The sequence below is a fragment of the Haliotis cracherodii genome, unplaced genomic scaffold (genome assembly GCF_022045235.1).
Source record: "Haliotis cracherodii isolate W230 unplaced genomic scaffold, xgHalCrac1.p SCAF_24, whole genome shotgun sequence".
Lineage (NCBI taxonomy): Eukaryota > Metazoa > Mollusca > Gastropoda > Lepetellida > Haliotidae > Haliotis > Haliotis cracherodii.
In genome coordinates, this window is record NW_027266280.1 from 4309923 (window position 1) to 4328350 (window position 18428).

An 18428-nucleotide genomic window follows, 5' to 3' on the forward strand; every position below is an offset into this window, starting at 1 on the left:
CAGAATCCACCTCTTATATCAATTGCATTTGCTTAAAAACAAAAATGGTGATGCCCAGTGAAGACAATTGGATCGATAATCAAGATCTATACTGTAATAAAACGGTTTTGCTTCACCAATATATATATCTATATTTTAGAAATTTAAATAGTAACTATAACAGATTGTATATATTTATTAGATTCTATGTTAAACTTGCTTATGTTGTACTTTCATTGTTTCAGGCTGAAGTAAGTATGTACGTACGTAAGTCCATGCATCAATACAAATATAAATAAACGTCATCAGCCTCACCCCCCACAGCTGTTTGTGATTATTGGGTAGTCGACCACCTACTCTACTATCGGCTAACACAAGCTCAGTTACAATAACAAGAAAAGATTTGGTAAATATCTGCTGATGCTGAGTTGTCGGTACACATGCTTTGCAAATGCTGCAATTGACCGGGTAGTTTACAAACCGGAGGTCGATTTCGTATTGCAATTTCTATTGACTAAGCATAGACTTGTTAGTCCGGCCAAGATGTAAACACCATAATTCCAGCCTGGTTCGGCAAGGGTGGAAACTGGACTTTTATAGTCAGTTAACTCCCTTGCCTCGGGAAGATGGTAGTTAGGGATAAGATGTGACTGTGCATACATTGGGGCCCACATTCCAAAGTGCTGAACATGGGTTGTATGAAAACATATTGCCCAGGGCAGTCCTGACCCTACCCAAACACATTTCCAGTGTGGAGGTTTACATGTCTTCTTGATGGGTGTTGATCAAATACAGAAGAAGGTATTGACTGAGATCTTTTATTTCCTATTTACATGTTCGTTCAAATCTGACCAGCAGGACAGCAGCTGGCGTGCATCAAACAACGGCCATTTCCTTTGCTGCAATCCTTGTCGTGATGCTGTCCAGTGGAGATCCTACAGTCAGCTCCTGCTCTGTAAGCTTGTACACCTAGAACAACAAGACCAACCAAGTAATGGTGTGACAACTAATACGTGGAAGATTAGCAAGGATATATATTCTAGTATATACAGTAGAACACGGATATAACAAACTACAAGGGACCAGAGAAATCAGTTCGTTATATCCGTTGTTCGTTATACACGTTTTGGCTCGGAAACGTCCGCCATCTTGGATAAGACAAAGCACAATACACGTAACTGCAGCACTGATTTGTATTAGCAGTGATCATTCAATGGATAACAATTTATCTGTGTTCTACTCTCTCTATATATATATATCTGTTTCTTAGGAGACCCATTTATAGCTCCAGTTCTAAGGGGAATGTCTTAAATATTTGGCCCACTGAAATTAAATATTTTACAATCAGGCAATGATTAATGCATTCAGTTAAATACTAAAACACCTCTGAAAATAAGAAATTAAGGAATCTAAAAATATTCCCAATTTGGGACAAATCAAGACTTTTCCTAATTTGTTTGTGACAGACCGACCTGACTGGACAGATGAACACAAGAAAACACAATTTTCTGAAACTAAGTACAGTGTCGTCCCTAAATTCCAGAATATGACAATCAGGTTCACTTTATTGCTTTTATCTGCACTGCAAAATTTTAACAATGTTTGTTTAATCTTGAACTAACCTTTTTGACCATATCAGTGTCTGTGAGCTCCCCAACTTCTGTGACATCAACCAGTTTTCCCTGTACCTTGTCTGTCACTGTTGCCAGTGTGCTGCCGTTTTTGTCATTCATGATCACTACTAAAGCTGAAGTATCCGAGTCACCCAAACCAAACTTCTTGAATGAATCGGATATCTTTAAAAAAAAAAAACAGACACAATGAATAAAAAAAAATCATTCATCAACGAAATTTTCATACAAATGATACACCAAATAAATAATATACCACAAATAAATGATACACCATTTTAGATGTCAAGACAACTGCATTTTTACCTACTGTTCCGCTGATCCAAATTTGTTGTTTAACGCCGCACTCAGCAATATTCCAGCTATATGATGGTGGTCGGTAAATAATCGAGCCTTGACCAGACAATCCAGTGATTGACATCATGAGCATCAGTCTATGCAATTGGGATATGGTGACATGCATCAACCAAGTCAGCAGGCCTGACCACCAAATTTCTTTAGTCACCTCTTACAACAAGCATGGGTTGCTGAAGACCAATTTTAGCCAGGATCTTCAGGGGTAGCTGATCCAAGTAATTCTCGAGTTGATGCTGTAGGTTGTTAGTACAATATATGATTCCTGAAGCCCTGCTACCCATGAACAGACGGTTGAGACAAACACCCTGGGTAGTATAAACAATACAACCATGGGATTATAGGTCATAGAGAGATACGTTGGTAGATGTCACATGGTCAATACAAACTCAGTAAAATCGGATCTTAGTTCTCACTAGTGCTAAACAAAGATCAGAGGATATCCCATTATAGATCACAATAGAACAACCTTTCATCCGAACAGGTAGAGAGTTGCTTACCAGATTGCAAAGTGACAGCTTGGATGGATTCTCTCGATTCAATGGGATAAACATTTGAAAAGGAAGAGACTTTCCATAGCCCATGGGAAGTACTGTAATTTCGAAAAATCTTTTAGACATTCCAGAATTTTCTATTTTTCAGCTTCAAATTTGGAAGAATTCATAAATATTTTTGAAAGGGTAGTCTGGAATGTAGTGCTGTGTAGAGTAACGAATACGAATATTAATTCACGAATACAATAACAAGTCAGCAGTTGATGTATTATTTGTTGTATTCAGTGAAAAAAAAGCAACACAAATTATTTGACATGGTTTGTTAATTATTAATATATTATACATTTATATACTGCACTTATCCAGGTACATGTACTAGTATCTGCTCAAATGCAACAATGACCAGTGACCACATTACTGTCAAATTAAATGTTATAAGAGTGTTGTCTTTCAAGAAATCTATGCATATAATAGTTCTTATGGATATTTTTAGATACAGGGTACATAAATGATCATGACTGCATATTCATGAATATTTGATTCTATTGGTCCCGAATAACAAATTCAATTCATGACTGGATATGGTTTGATTCACCGAATACACGAGTGAATCGTAACAGCCCAAGTGCTGTGTAGCTCTAGAAATCAATTTCTCATTGTGTACTAAATCATCTTGACTTCTAGTTATTCATTTCTTTGATCAGTCAAAGTTCGCGGAATGGTGTTCTGACATGACCTGTAATTGGATGTCCCAAGATCTTTGGGGTAGTGGCGATCACTAAACCTGACTTTAATGAGATTGATGGCGAATATAATATACCATGTACATCATAAAAGTTTTGTTTGTTTGTTGCTTAACATTGCACTCAGGGACAATCAAGTAACTTATAATGGTTCACTTAAGGATACATGATCAAAATATTGTGAAATTCTTGTAACCAGCTTATCAGTTTCTGGGGAAAACACTTTCAACAAAACTGCAATAGGTAGAAAGGAAGCTTGAGAAAGAACTATTCTTACATTTTTTGTGGGTGAAAGACAGAAGAGAATCTCTGTGTGGACATTTCTTGTCATCATTCTCCCACTGCGGTGTAAATGCTCAGCTTTATTGGCAGCTACAAGGACTTGAAATGGATCAACAATCTGAAACATACAATAAACAATAACAGTGAGTTATTTTTAATACTGTTTTGAATGTTATTATGGTTATCAATAGCATAGTGTTGTATCAGCTTGATGGGGACAAAATCTCAAAGTACTTTCTGAGGAACCAAGGAACCTAATCCGGGCAAGATTCGAACCTACAACCAATGCCATCCATGGATCCAGCTGGGGTGTGTTGGGGAGGCGGAAAACAAGATTTGGGCAAACTATTTATTTATATATTCGAACATTATATATGCAGTTTGGTATCCTGGTATGTACACATAAAAGTGCACAATAACTATAACCTGTCTGGTGATATATTTTCAACAAAATTACACAATTACAGAATGCAGTTGTCAAATAACTGGAATACACACATTCTTTCCATAAATCTGTATCAACTTTTGAACATTTACACTTTTCGGTTTTCCAATCAATCTTTAAAAAAAGTTAAAACCTCAAAGATGATAATTGAACTACACCTACTCCAAGCATATATTAGGCCTACCATGTTTTCGAAAGAAAAGAACACAAATGTTCAGTAGAGTGTCAGAGCCTGTTGTTAAAAGCTTATCTAAAGTCAAATGTTATTAAATGGAATCAGATGTATACATATTTGCTTTTAAATATCTTTCATTATGTACACTGGCAGCGTCAAAAAGGAAATGATGGATATTTTAAGTCTCTTCACTAAATTTGTTTTCAAAAAGTAATCTTAGAGGCTGACCCGCTGCTGTATTTACGTACCATTACTGGTTTCAAAAGAGAAGCCTCGAACTCCCCCTTCATGACATGTTGTCGAAGCTCAGCGGAATTTGTAACCTCTCGAAACAACGCCATTGTGATAGTTGTATCAGGATACAAAGCATGGTTGACCACAGTGGCAGCCATATTGCGACAAGAAGTGCAGGGACCGTTTCGTGATTGATAAGCCAAACAAACAATGCACATTAAATCATTCTTATCAGGCACAGGATCATGTGATACCTTTTGTGTAACTGATCCAATGCTTTTTCTTTAAACAGAATATATTATACGTGTATCCGTTTCTTTATAACTCTTATCTGTGTTAAGAAAATATACACACACGAAACGTTGTACCGACTGGTCCCTAAGACACGGAAGCTCACGTGGTTGCTTGGCCAAATTGCAAATACTTTCAAAATGGTTTGGAGAGCAAGAATCGGATATTTCATTCGGACATACGGGTTGGGAACAGCTGGTGCGATAACTGCATTAGGTATTTTATTACACGAGAAATCAAAAGATAAAAACGTTGCTTATTCAGCCAAACGTGAATGGTCCTACTCATTTGAACCAAGTGTGAAGTGGGACTACAACTGGGACAGGTACGAGAGCTACTATTTATTCTTAGGCTAGCTACTTAGTATATGTAGTAGAATACATCATTGACTCCTTCCCTGGAGAAGATTGTGATGATCATTTAATCGATATCAATGTCATGATGTGTCGGGGTCGTCTGAACAGTAAACAGGTATCCTGCTTATCAAAACCACAATACGGAATGTTTTTTTCTCGTGCTGTAATATTAACAGCTCTGACAACAGGGACCACTTGCACAAAGCGATCTTAGCGCTAAGATGATCGTAACTCTCACACTTTAACATAGGCACTAAGATCGCTTTGTGCAAGTGGGCCCAGGATTGTATTTTTTATGATAAACAGAACACTTGCAGTATGTGCAGTTTTGATTTTGTAAAGATCTCTTAAATTACTGAAGTTTGGCATGTATGGTTCTCCCTCATATGATGACATATGTTTGTTCAAATCATTCAGATTTTAGTGTGTTGTTGTAAAACAGTTGTAAAAATTGTATGGCATGATTGGAGAAAGTATTGTCCATGGAATGTTTTTAGGTGGCTGTATTTGTTGACAGCATGTGTCCAGGTGAGCTACAGTGCCGTAAGTCCAGGATATTTATCATAATAGAATGAAGATATAAGACCCAGGATAATCACAATTGTTTGCTGTTACTGATTTAAGGTTTTAGAGTATATCAGGATTCAAATTCAACATATATTCTATCCTGTCCACAGTCTTGTGTTCATTTCCAGCTGTGGTCCAGACACTGTAATTTTTGTATTGTCCCGTATGAAACCCATGAGACATTGTTTCAGTGTAATTAGGGTGATTGTTAAGTTTTAGATGGATATACGTCCTAATCAACAGGCAAACAAATTACTGTTTAAATGACTTGAATTAAACTTGCTGGGCCTGCTAGTTGCCCCCCTCAAGGCCACTTTGTACTTAACAAAGTATAAGTTGTCATATTAAGTGAAATCAGTGAAAAAAACAGTTGCAAAAAGGAATGGGTGGAATAAATTCAAAGATTATTTGAAGTTTATATGAAGTTTATTTCACCTGTGTTTCAGACGTGAGCCAGAAAACCTTGTGAAACCCTTCAAACACAACACAGAGAAGGACCCAGAGACAGTAGCAAATGAACTAAAATCGAAGACCGCAAAAGCTACACGTCATCTGTTGCTGATTCGTCATGGACAGTACAACATGGAGTCCTCGGATGACATTGGCAGATTCCTCACAAAACTGGGTACATGTCATGCCAGGAACAGCATTCCTGTTTTGTTTTTTTATCTTCCTGGAGTCCTAGTGGATAGGGTTACCAGTCATCTATGGTGTGGCAATTTGCTGTGCAGTTGCATCCCTTGGGCATGCCAGTAGCTTATGGTTGTAGGTTCGAATTTCAGTTTGCCTCAAATATGTTTGTAGGTTTCTGACGACCCTACCCATGCTCATGCGTTGCAACAAAGTGATAAGCGACTAGACCTGTATCACTTGAGGCTTTCCTCCAACATTAAACATTTAAAAAGTGGAATACTGTTCAAAGAGGCATTAAACCCAACACACTCACTCACTCCTCGAGTCTGCATTCAGACCCTGTATCTTCCTAGGGTCCTGTGGATCCAGCCTTAGCCTAGAAACACCAACAATGTACAAGTCCTTCACAAGATTATTTTCAAGCTAATCCTTTTTTGGTTTGGTTTGTTGTTTTACGCCGCACTCGGCAATATTCCAGCTATATGACGACAGTCTGTAAATAATCGAGTCTGGACCAGACAATCCATTGATTGATATCATGTACATCGATCCACGCAATTGGGATCGATGACATGCATCAACCAAGTCAGCGACTCTGACCACCCTTTTCAGTTAGTTGCTTCTTACGACAAGCATAGTCACCTTTTATGGCAAGCATGGGTTGCTGAAGATATTCGTAACGTATTCCAGTTGCATGGAGCGATGCTCATGATGTAAATCCCTGGATTGTCTGATCCAGACTCAATTATTTACAGACCACTGTCATATAGCTGGAATGAGTGCTGAGTACAGCGTTCAACAACACTGAAAGAAAGAAAATCATTGTGTCTGCAGATATTAAGAAATATTACCATGGAATGTGCAGGCACACATGAATATGTTCAGTTAGAAAATGGGATCTGCCATTTGCTTTTTGTGTAAAATCCATTGTTTGAACCCCACAGGCCAAGAACAAGCAGACATTACCGGCAAGCGTCTGAAGGATCTGAACCTACCCTACACCGTCTTGATCTCCTCGACAATGACGCGAGCAAAGGAGACAGCTGACATTATTCACAAGCATGTGCCACACTTGTCTATACAACGGAATGACTTGTTGCGAGAGGGCGCACCAATCCCCCCAGAGCCTGCCTCAGCTCATTGGAGGCCAGAAGTAGCGGTAGGTCCAAACTTAGATCTGCATAGTAGTCTGAAGCTCTGGACTTAGTAGTCTGTAGATCTCGGCTTGCAGGTCTGTAGCTCTCGACTCACTAGTCTGTAGCTTTCAACTTATTAGTCTGTAGCTCTCAACTTAGTGGTCTGTAGCTTCTGACTAAGTGGTCTGTAGCTTCTGACTAAGTGGTCTGTAGCTCCTGACTTAGTGGTCTGTAGCTCCTGACTTAGTAGTCTGTAGCTCCTGACTTAGTAGTCTGTAGCTCCTGACTTAGTAGTCTGTAGCTCGGGATTTAGCAATCTGTAGCTCTCGACTTAGTAGTCTAAAGCTTGCGACTTGGTAGTCTATAGCTTGCGACTTAGTAGTCTGTAGCTCCTGACTTAGTAGTCTGTAGCTATCGACTTAGTGGTCTGTAGCTCTCGACTTAGTAGTCTGTAGCTCTTGACTTTGAAGTCTGTAGCTTTTGGCTTACTTGTCTGTAGCTCCTGACTTAATAGTCTATAGCTCACAACTTAGTAATCCGTAGCTCTCGATTTTGTAGTCTGTGGCTCTCGACTTTGTAGTCTGTAGCTTTCAACTTAGTTGTCTGTAGATCTCGGCTTGCTAGTCTGTAGCTCTCCATATATTAGTCTGTAGCTCTTGACTTAGTAGTCTGTACTACAGACTCTGTAGTTCTCGACTTAGTAGTCTGTAGGTCTCGACTTTGTAGTCTGTAGCTTTCAACTTAGTTGTCTGTAGATCTTGGCTTGCTAGTCTGTAGCTCTCGATATATTAGTCTGTAGCTCTTGACTTAGTAGTCTGTAGCTCTTGACTTAGTAGTCTGTAGCTTTCAACTTACCGTACTCGACGTAATATAAGCGCCCAGGGCGCTCTCAAAATTAGGAATAGGGGGCTCTTATTAGAATATTATTTTGGTGTAAAAACAGAGTTGAAAGATAAATTTTGTGGTTTAAGCTGACAACCTGAAATGTTTATGTACGACAGATATATTTTTCCAGAATTAAATTGCCCATAATTAAGGGTGCATATAACACATAACTAAGTCTTGTGTACATTGATCAGTTGGAAGGGGCGCTAATTGGGATTGTTCACTTGCCCATATATTAACAAATATCGCCCTGGGCGCTTATTGGAGCAGGGCGCTTATTACGTCGAATACGGTAGTTGTCTGTAGATCTCGGCTTGCTAGTCTGTAGCTCTTGACTTAGCGTCAATAGTCATTTGTGCAGTCAGTACCATATTTAGTATACTGTATGTACAAGATGGTTTTCAGATATCAGGATGTTTCATTGGAAAATGTCAATGTTTATTAATGAGGCTTTCATGAAGAGTGGCTTTTTAAGAAAATTGTTGGTACTTGTAAAGATCAGAAAATTCTTGGACTGTCCATGTCAAGTGAAATGTCACATCTCTTGTGATTCATCAGAATACATTGTAGTGTCCAGTAATCTGGAGGATCTCGTCATCACTGTGTGGTGTATTGTGTGTGTGTTTAGTTCATCCATTGAGTGCACCATTCTTACAATGTCTTACTTCTAGCAGTTTTACAAAGAAGGGGCCAGAATTGAAGCAGCCTTTCGAAAATATTTCCACCGAGCTGAGCCGGACCAGACGGAGGACAGCTACGAGATCATCGTCTGTCACGCTAATGTCATCCGCTACTTTGTCTGCAGGTAATGGAGGTCTTTAACTGTGATCTATTCTTTCTTTGTGCACTGTGTGTTTGTGTATTTCCATGGGACTGCTACTGTACTTTGCATGTGTTAAAAACTATGTTTTACATCTAGAACCAGAGTTGCATCCCTTGGACATTCCAGAAAGTTTCATTCAGAACAGAGATCTTTATTTTCCTGAATTGCATATAATTACGTTCAACAGATTTAAAATTTAAGAGCATGTCCAGATCGTTATATTTGCCGTTATGTTTTCAGAGCCCTGCAGTTCCCTCCCGAGGGTTGGCTAAGAATGTCTCTCGCTAACGGCAGCATCACGTACCTCGTCATCCGTCCAAGTGGCCGAGTCCACATCAAGACTCTCGGAGAGAGTGGGCACATGCCCGTAGACAAAGTCACCTACACATAGACTCGGTCATTCTGGCAGGGATTATTTAGTCATCAATAATACGCGGGTTTGTATAGACTACATTCCTCCATGACGCATGACAGATGAAATCTCGGATCATTTCGTTTTCTAATCGACCAGGTCGTCCTCTATGGTGGTGGTCTTTGTGAAACCATTTGCAATAAGAACAGTGATCTGATTGGCTATTCCGTCTTCATCATAAGGGAGACAACAAGTGTTCTACATGGCGCCACAATGAAGCCAAGACAAATAGGATTGAAATGTCAAAGTAGAAACTAGGTTTTGACAGAGGCTTTGCCTCGGGAAGATTGGATTCCTCTTGCTGGAGCTGAGCAATCGTTAGTTAAAATGTAGCAACTACTCTGCAAAGTGGACGTATGTATTCAAGGGTGATGAAGGAACATAGTGTATACAAACCTTTAAAGCTCGACAATGTCATTAATAAAGACATATCAACCGGTAAATGTTTCATGCTTCTGTTCCAAACTTGGTGCTTGGATCTGTTAAATACAACCATTACCTCTATGTCTGTAAGGTTACTTTATCAACAGTTGTCTGGTGTTTTAGAAAGAATTAAGTTGAAAGTCATTTTATTGATCTATCGCTGTTGCTAGAGATATGAAGGTATATTTAAACCTGTCATAAATGTTTGTGCATGAAAGCGATTTTGTTAAATTAAATTTACACTTTTATATTTTTATGAATCTGGCACAGAACCTAGCTTTTAGCATGGTAAGTCTGGATTTGTAACTGAAGTCAGATATTTGATAGATTACTGTTTATCATGAAATTAATGCATCATCTAATTTATGAGTGTGTCATTTATGAATGAATGTGTTTAACATGACTGTAGATTCCCTGTTACGACAACTCCAGCATTGTTGCCATGTAAATATTGTGTAAAAAACCTGTCTTGTTTTGTGTTTACTTTTCATAATGGACCACACTCATCTGAGGCTCAGCAATTCTCTCTGCAGAACCTCTGCAGACTCGATTATTTACAGGCCACTGTCATATAGCTGGAATGAGTGCTTACAACAAGCATAATCGCCTTTTGCTGAAGACCTTTTGCTGAAGACCTTTTCCTACCCCGGATCTTCACGGGTCGGTTCCAATGCATGCATTGCATAAATGGGCTGCTTAGCCACCTCGCAGTGGCACCATGATCCACCATATGATCTAAAATTCAACTCTGAATTATTTTAATAGGTGGCAAATATAATTGGGCTGTCATATTCAAATTTTGCTGGTCCCAAAGGAAAGTTGGCAAAATGCTGAAGAGGTTAATTCAACTGGAAATTAATCAAACTGCTGTACAATATTCATCCAATGGCAAACCCATATCAGCAAGCTGACAAATGTCTAGACATACCGGTATGCCACAGTATGGTGATGCAAATTTTGACAAACCAAAAACTAATAATTTGTGATGTCCACAATCAACATGCTACAAACCTCCATCACCAGTAAACATACTGAACAAGTGTATGTAAGTATACTGAAAATAAAATGGTTAGGGAAGATGAATATGTTGGGGGATATTTTTATGAAATTGTGTGCTCAAGGTTTTACCCCCCCCCAAAATATCTATGATCCTAACCATTTGTTTTTATCAGTGTACTTACAGATGCTTTGTGTTGTACCTGCTCTTTCTAAGCAATGAGTGAGTGAGTGAGTTGGGTTTAACGCCGATTTTAACACTATTCAAGTTATATCACGGCGTGTCAGCTTTATGTGGGAGGAAAGCCCGAAGTGATGCAGGTCTAAGACGTTTACCACTTCGGTGAAACCCACGAGCACGGGTATGGTGCTGACAAACCTAGAAATATAATCGGGGTGAACCGGGATTCGAACCCACAGTCATAGGTTTCAGGCGTGTCCAGGGGACGCAAACCTGCAAAGCGAATCGCGGCGCCTTAGACGACTGGGCCACCCGTGCCCCCTGTAAGCAATGACTCCATCAAACCCCTGGTTCCATCAGGGGACAACCAGTGAGTGCTCAGATGCTCATTTGGGGCGGTCGGGTAGCCTAGTGGTTAAAGCATTCGCTCGTCACGCCGAAGACCCGAGTTGGATTCCGGACATGGGTACAATGTGTGAAGCCCATTTCTGTTGTCCCCCACCGTGATATTGCTTGAATATTGCTAAAAGCGGCGTAAAACCGTACTCACTCACTAACTCACTCTGATGCTCATTTAGCTTCCGTGAGTTACACATGGCTGCCATTCACTACCTGACTGAAACTAGACAATCACACCGCATATTGACTAGTGGTGGGACAATACACCGATGCATCGGTGGATCGTGATATTTTACTTCTCGATCACAGTTGCACACAAAGTAAAAAAATATTGATTCTTACCTTAACTGTTTGGTTTAATAACTGTTCCAATAAACACTAATCAGTAGTGCAAGTGAAAACGTACATATTTTCAACCATTGCACCATGTTTAACACTGCCAACTGTAAATATCAGTGTGGCAGGTATTTGGCCATCCTGTCAATGAAAAAGATGGCTCACAGACCACAGATAAGAGCACATGCAAGTATCATGATACGTACCAAATCGTGTCGGAGGAAGGTATCGTGGTAGGTATCCGATCACAAGGTTGGTGTATCGTCCCAGGCCTCATGTTGGCCCAATGTATGCACGACTAATGGAGGAATATACTGAACATCTGGAGAAATGCTTTCTCAAAAAACAACATAACATTTTGCCTAGTTTCATATATTTATTTCTGAATATACACAGGTCTTGTGTACAACCAGGGGTTTTATCAGTACAAAATATACAAACAGCAAACATCTCATGGTGTGCTTTTAAAACTGTGAACAAAATGTGAAAACTGCCATGTCGAGTGCCCTACACTACGAACACCGTCACTTCTTAGTAGGGTCATTTTAATCAGTTCACTTAATGTTTCATCCAAGTTAGCAAACAACATACAATACCAAAGCATAATCGTATTAAATGTTTACTAAATGGGATCTTGTACAAATTTGTGCTGCATCAACAACAATCAAGTGACAACATGGGTCGCCATGATGCTGGAGAGCTGCATATTTAATGCCGTTTGTTTTGAAAATAAATTGAATGCACGTGTAGCAATGAATATACTATATTTAATTAAATTAATTTCCATGTGTAATGTAGAAAAGAATACGCACAATCGATTGCTTTATGATCTTCTAATGCTAGCATTTGGAGACTCGTTTCAGTTGGGGCATTCCATATCTACTTTTAACGGATGGGTTCTCAGGAGATGCCACCTTCTGTCACTTGTGGAAGAGTACTGTACTGTATTCAGTTTCTGTCATTTCTCTGTGACCCCCATGTTGTGGCTTGGGAACCCTCGTTTATACACTGGAACCACTACAAGTAACGGGATGAAGTCCCCTGGACCATCAAATAAACAAATAATATAACCCAGGTACATCCCTGTCTGTTGACTAATCTGTGCAGTCCAAATCTGAGACTATCAACCTACACACATCACGTGTGAGGCAGTGTTATCAGAGCCACTGATATAACTACAAGATATTGACATCACTTCTGGACATATTTTATTTCAATAAAACAAGTCAACATTCCATATAGCCTTGATTATCCAGTGTGATATATCTCCATTCTATTAACATGATTATGATAAATTCTGTGCTTAGTAAGATAGGAGTGATGGCTTCATCACTTCCTAAACGAAGCCATGGTGGCAAATAATGAGTGAGTGTGGTTTTAAGTCGCTTTAGCAATGTTCCAGCAATGTCACGGCAGGGGACACCAGAAATAGGCTTCACACATTGTACCCACGTGGGAGTGACGAGTGAATGCCTTAACCCCGAGGCATAACAGAATAGAGATATAGCACACTTGACAATGGAGTGAGTAACAGCCTGTGTCTTCTTCCGTTGTAAAATCCAGGTAAAAGTCTCTGACACCATTCTGATGGTTTTGAGTTTCTAGGATCACTTGAGGGAGACAACTCCGTCAGTACGAGGCTGTCATTATCTCCTGTTGCATACAGTATCCAACATCTCAAAATCCAACTGTGGAATATCAGACTCCGCCAACATTCTTTGTCACATGAGAATCTGCACATGGCCATCAGAGTCAACTCGCATTCTGTCACATGGGTAATCGACTCCACCATGGGTAATCGATTCCACACATAATCTGTGTCACATGACCACGAGACTCCATCCACATTGTTCGTCACATGACCACAAGACTCCGCCCACGTTCTACCTCACATGACCACAAGACTCCGTCCACATTCTACATCACATGACCATAAGACTCCGCCCACAATCTGCATCACATGACCACAAGACTCCGCCCACATTCTATGTCACATGACCATGAGACTCCGCCCACATTCTACATCACATGACCACGAGACTCCGTCCACATTCTACGTCACATGACCACGAGACTCCACCCACATTCTGCATGACATGGCCCCTGCCTCATGAGCCACCTTCACTTCCCTGAGTTGCAGAAGGCTGATGTTCTGGGCTGTGTCTCTGGCAAAACAGAAAGGCATGCATGTATGAGTTGATTACACCCATCTGGACCATACACCTGTACTTAAAACTCTAAATTATGCTTCAAGCCAGTATTGCCTAGTAAAAAGCATGCCTTGAATTTTGAAACAATTTCAATAATTCAGATCTTTTACATGATATAGCATCTCTCCATGTGAAGATCTGAGGACACCTACAAAGGTTGCATCAGTCAGACAAGCTTCATAATAAAATCTCTGCATGAAGATCAGGGGAGATTTGATTTTAATGAGATTGGCCTTGAAAGAAATTAGTGTTTTTGTTTTATAGTTTGGGCATCTAACAACTAACAAAAGCTTGCCACTGAATAAGTCGACATGACCGGGGGTAGGTGAAACCCTAGAATCACGCTACACTATCAAGGTAAAGTGATACCTATTGCATAAGACTACACCATCAGGGTAAAGTGATACCTGTAGGGTGAGACTACATCGTCAGGGTAAAGTGACACCAATAGGGTGAGACTACATCAGGGAAAAGTGACACCAATAGGGCGAGACTACATCATCAGGGAAAAGTGACACCAATAGGGTGAGACTACATCATCAGGGAAAAGTGACACCAATAGGGTGAGACTACATCATCAGGGTAGATGAAATGCTGGAATCACTCTTCACAATTAAAGGTGATGTTACAGGTTACTAAGATCTAAAATATATTTGTTTTTCTATGATTCTGTCCTAACTCCTAAACTTTGACCTCATCAAACAGACCATAGTGATACTGTCCTTGATAAAAATAAAAGAAAGGCGTTGGTAAAATCCACCAAACCTGGTTATCTTGAAACCAAAATAAATTTTACAGTTCTATGACAAACAGCCAAAATAAATAGCTAGAATAAAGAACATATCGTCATGGTATCAACTTACTTTCTTCTTTTTCTTCTTCTTCTTCTCCTTCTTCTTGCTGTTGTCCTTGCTGTTGTCTTCATCCTTCCTTGGTTTCTTAACTTTCTTTGCTTCCGCATCAGCTGCATTCTCAGCTACAACATCAACAACATTAACAACATGAACAGCCGATCAGGTGGACATTTTCATGGAGATTTTCCATATTATGTGAAACGATAAGTTAAATCACAAAAACCTGTCTCTGGACATTAAGGTCACAAATCCTCATCTGAAATATGACACAAGGTCGCAAGTTAATGGAGCAACATATTCTGAATTCCATTATAAACATATAAACAGTAGCATGTTCAAAGTTATGCTGATTGTCAGTCACAACACCAGAACAGACACCTCACCTATTGCCCTATTCATAGTAGATCATGTAGGTCAGCCTGGTGTGTGTATGTAGGTCAGCCTGGTGTGTGTATGTAGGTCAGCCTGGTGTGTGTATGTAGCTCAGCCTGGTGTGTGTATGTAGCTCAGCCTGGTGCATGTAGCTCAGCCTGGTGTGTGTATGTAGCTCAACCTGGTGTGTGTATGTAGCTCAGCCTGGTGTGTGTATGTAGCTCAGCCTGGTGTGTGTATGTAGCTCAGCCTGGTGTGTGTATGTAGCTCCCTCACTTACTCTGAGTTTCCTGGAGTGCACTCCCCTTCTCCCCTTCCTTGTGCTTCTTCTTCCGCTTGTGCTTCCTCTTCTGGGTCATCTGGTTCAACAGCTGATACTGCTCAGGAAGCTGCACAAAAACAAACAACTCCACCTGTCATAATCATGACACCCAATAATCTGGGATAAACTAGTGGTTGACAGCATGAGCAATACCAACACCAATGAGATACCTATAACCCTCGCCACTTGAAAAAGAAATACAAAATATTGCAATTTTTAACAAATAAGGATAACTGTTGCATGTGTGCTTATACTTAAAACGTGTTAACAAGGAATACTATTTTAGTGTTGTGACAAACACTTTGCTTATCAAGAAATATCCAATTTGCTAGAGATAAACATCGAGTTTTCGACATGTTACAATCCAGGGTAATAATCGGCAGTCAGACTGCGAGCGGTTATATTCAGCATCACCTGCATCTCGAACTAGGTCAATAGCGTTGTAATACTACATCTGCACGTTTGTTTCTTTCAGTTTGTCATGGTAATGTACATACAGCGCTACTGACCTAGTTTGAGATGCAGGCACTGCTAACTATAATCGCTCAGTCACTTAGCACACAATACATACCGTCCGCAATGTTAACTATAATCGCTCACAGTCACTTATCAGTGCAGATACATACGGTCTCCACTGCTAACTATAATCGCTCACAGTCACTTAGCACAGAATACATACCGGTCCGGGATGGAGCCTGAAGCCTGTCAGGGAAGACCCTGCAAGAGAAGATAACTCCTTGCCTATGATTGGCGGCTTCTCTATCAAAGACCGCAGAGAACTGAAACAAAGAAATGTACTTGCTGCTTATGATCCTGAATTCTTTGATACTAATCATGTGACTTACAACTCTCTCATTTGTTTATTTGTATTACTGACTGTTCATCATCATTGCGTTTACCTTATTGAGCTTTGCATTTTGAAAGGTTTGTAAACAAAAGAATCAGCTAAGAACTGGATTTCAGTGCAATAAATCATTACTTCAAGTCCTGAAAGTTGTCCCTTGTCTGCTTACTGTTATGTCTTCATTTCACAGGAAGATAATACTTTTCTTTTTGTTTGTTATTTAACGCCGCACTCAGCAATATTCCAGCTACATGACAGCAGTCTGTAAATAATCAAGTCTGGACCAGACAATCCAGTGATTGACATCATGTGCATCTATCTACGCAATTGGGATACGATGTCATGCATCAACCAAGTCAGCGACTCTGACCACCCAATCCTGTTAGTGTTCTTGTCTGGTGGTCTAGTCCATTTGTCTGGAGGAACAGTGTATTTGTCTGTTGGATCAGTGTATGGGTCTAGTGGATATTTGTCTTGTAGACACGTGTAATTGTCAAACCCTGTTTCTGTGAAACAAAATGTTGGTATTCCACTGCTTTAAGCACCTGTTATCTTGCATCCCTGGACTATCAATGTTTCCTGGAAGATGGGGGAGAAATGCGCTGAGTTCCTCTTTAACTTTCTTGCCACAGAACTTGCTGTAGGAGTGTTCAAGCCCATACTGTGACAATAGGTTAGTGCTACCAGTAATCTCAGCAGGTTCTGTCATGAAAAAAATTAAAATATGCAATGAAAATTATTATTTCCAATACAAAAATTATTTTCAGCTATTCAACATGTGAAATGAGAAATTTCGATAGAGAATATGGATTAAGGGTTGCTCAACGCAGCAGTCAGCAAAGTTCCAACTATATGACAGCATCTTGATTACCATCACATTACAGGTACGAGGACACAAAATCAGTCCAGTCATAGACCTTGGACCACTCAATCCCTCTTTCAGTTGACCCTAAGGAACGCATGGCACGCTAGTGACCTATTCTGACAGTTTCCTCATATTGCATTGGGTAATTTTCTAATGAATCAAGCTTGAGTTCTTAAAAAAATTAAGGGCTAAGGATCGAGTTAGGGTAACCTAATTACATTTCCTGAAATAGATAATCTATTTGATTTCAATCATTGACAGTATTTATCATGCATCAATTAGGCCTGGCATGATTAGATGAAAACTTAGCGTAGTTTTTAACGGTATCTTCAACATGATCAGTTCCAAAATACCAAAGTACACAAATCAGAAATCAAAAGTATTGGGATAATTTCATGTATTTGTTGACAGGAATCTGACATATAGTCTAGTTATCACATGACGCGTAGTCTGCTTATTTGACAACGCGTCATTCGAGTCATTGTTTTCTTACCCGGCACATCTTTCATTAAGTAGAAGGGTCCTGTGTGAATAACTGAGGGGATTTTCCCCAGGCTTATGGTTGTCTTGAGGGTCCCTGTTGAATCTTGTCTGGGGTAGGCTGGGGATCTCGAGCCCCTGTCACGGGGGCTCGACTTAGGAGACACTTGGTCAGGTCGACGAAGAGGATCAGCCATCATTGTCGGCCATATTTGTGGAAATATCGGTGTGTTTGTAACGGATTATGTGATTGGCTCACTTTTAAGTTAACTGAGTTGTGATTGGCTGAATGAAAGCTAAACTTCAGAAGATGAGATTGATTGACAAGATAGAGATTGGTGCAAGCAGAGAACATATAATAGATCTATTATATGGTCTCTGGTGCGAGGCAAGGAGTCTACTGACTGCGGCTACCATATCCTCTCATCTATCACTCGTTTACTATCAGTGTTTCTGATAGTCTAACTGCTAACTTGTAACAAGATATATCATTTCAAAACAAAACTAAAGTAATGTAAAATGTAAACTAGAATCTATGTGTGAAGATTTCGGGTAAGAATTTTGGTCCCGAGCTTCAGTTGAAACTCCTATCATGCAAGGAAGCACAATTAAAACTCCAAATCTCAGTCTCCTCGTCCGCGCATCTTCAATTTTAAATTGCTGAAGTAGTAGTAGAAGGCACCTTGCAGTTTAGCATACATTCACA

The 18428-nt window shown here is 39.8% G+C and overlaps 3 protein-coding genes across 4 annotated transcripts; 1 reads left to right on the forward strand and 2 right to left on the reverse strand.

Annotated features, from left to right (window-relative positions):
* Positions 1-793: 793 nt before the first annotated feature.
* On the reverse strand, positions 794-4555 carry LOC139472454 (EKC/KEOPS complex subunit TPRKB-like). The gene is made up of 4 exons (XM_071254931.1): positions 4352-4555; positions 3479-3601; positions 1602-1775; positions 794-948 (listed from the first exon to the last, which is right to left on the reverse strand). The coding sequence occupies exons 1-4, from the start codon at positions 4553-4555 to the stop codon at positions 856-858; spliced, it is 594 nt and encodes a 197-aa protein (XP_071111032.1). The 3' UTR covers positions 794-855.
* Positions 4556-4723: 168 nt separating this feature from the next.
* On the forward strand, positions 4724-10301 carry LOC139472345 (serine/threonine-protein phosphatase PGAM5, mitochondrial-like). Of its 2 annotated transcripts, none has more exons than XM_071254806.1 (5): positions 4724-4953; positions 5998-6176; positions 7129-7343; positions 8877-9010; positions 9269-10301. In XM_071254806.1, the coding sequence occupies exons 1-5, from the start codon at positions 4769-4771 to the stop codon at positions 9417-9419; spliced, it is 864 nt and encodes a 287-aa protein (XP_071110907.1). In that variant the 5' UTR covers positions 4724-4768; the 3' UTR covers positions 9420-10301. The 2 variants fall into 2 exon arrangements, with proteins under 2 accessions (XP_071110907.1, XP_071110908.1); XM_071254807.1 differs by having other exon boundaries at positions 8880-9010.
* A 1903-nt stretch (positions 10302-12204) lies between these two features.
* On the reverse strand, positions 12205-17934 carry LOC139472274 (mediator of RNA polymerase II transcription subunit 19-like). The gene is made up of 6 exons (XM_071254685.1): positions 17736-17934; positions 16923-17079; positions 16213-16312; positions 15492-15600; positions 14849-14961; positions 12205-13940 (listed from the first exon to the last, which is right to left on the reverse strand). The coding sequence occupies exons 1-6, from the start codon at positions 17920-17922 to the stop codon at positions 13884-13886; spliced, it is 723 nt and encodes a 240-aa protein (XP_071110786.1). The 5' UTR covers positions 17923-17934; the 3' UTR covers positions 12205-13883.
* Positions 17935-18428: the final 494 nt, after the last annotated feature.

Bases quoted from the DNA above. Each gene is read 5' to 3' on its own strand.
- LOC139472274 (XM_071254685.1), bottom strand. From the start codon at position 17,922: ATGATGGCTGATCCTCTTCGTCGACCTGACCAAGTGTCTCCTAAGTCG. The intron at 15,601-16,212 runs GTATGTATTCTG...GTTTTTGTGCAG, and splicing joins TCAGGCTCCATCCCGGACCG to CTTCCTGAGCAGTATCAGCT. The intron at 14,962-15,491 runs GTAAGTGAGGGA...TTGATGTTGTAG, and splicing joins TGCACTCCAGGAAACTCAGA to CTGAGAATGCAGCTGATGCG.
- LOC139472345 (XM_071254806.1), top strand. From the start codon at position 4,769: ATGGTTTGGAGAGCAAGAATCGGATATTTCATTCGGACATACGGGTTG. The intron at 6,177-7,128 runs GTACATGTCATG...TGAACCCCACAG, and splicing joins CAGATTCCTCACAAAACTGG to GCCAAGAACAAGCAGACATT. The intron at 7,344-8,876 runs GTAGGTCCAAAC...TCTTACTTCTAG, and splicing joins ATTGGAGGCCAGAAGTAGCG to CAGTTTTACAAAGAAGGGGC.
- LOC139472454 (XM_071254931.1), bottom strand. From the start codon at position 4,555: ATGTGCATTGTTTGTTTGGCTTATCAATCACGAAACGGTCCCTGCACT. The intron at 3,602-4,351 runs GTACGTAAATAC...TGTATGTTTCAG, and splicing joins CTCTTTTGAAACCAGTAATG to ATTGTTGATCCATTTCAAGT. The intron at 949-1,601 runs GTTAGTTCAAGA...TTGTTGTTCTAG, and splicing joins ACACTGATATGGTCAAAAAG to GTGTACAAGCTTACAGAGCA.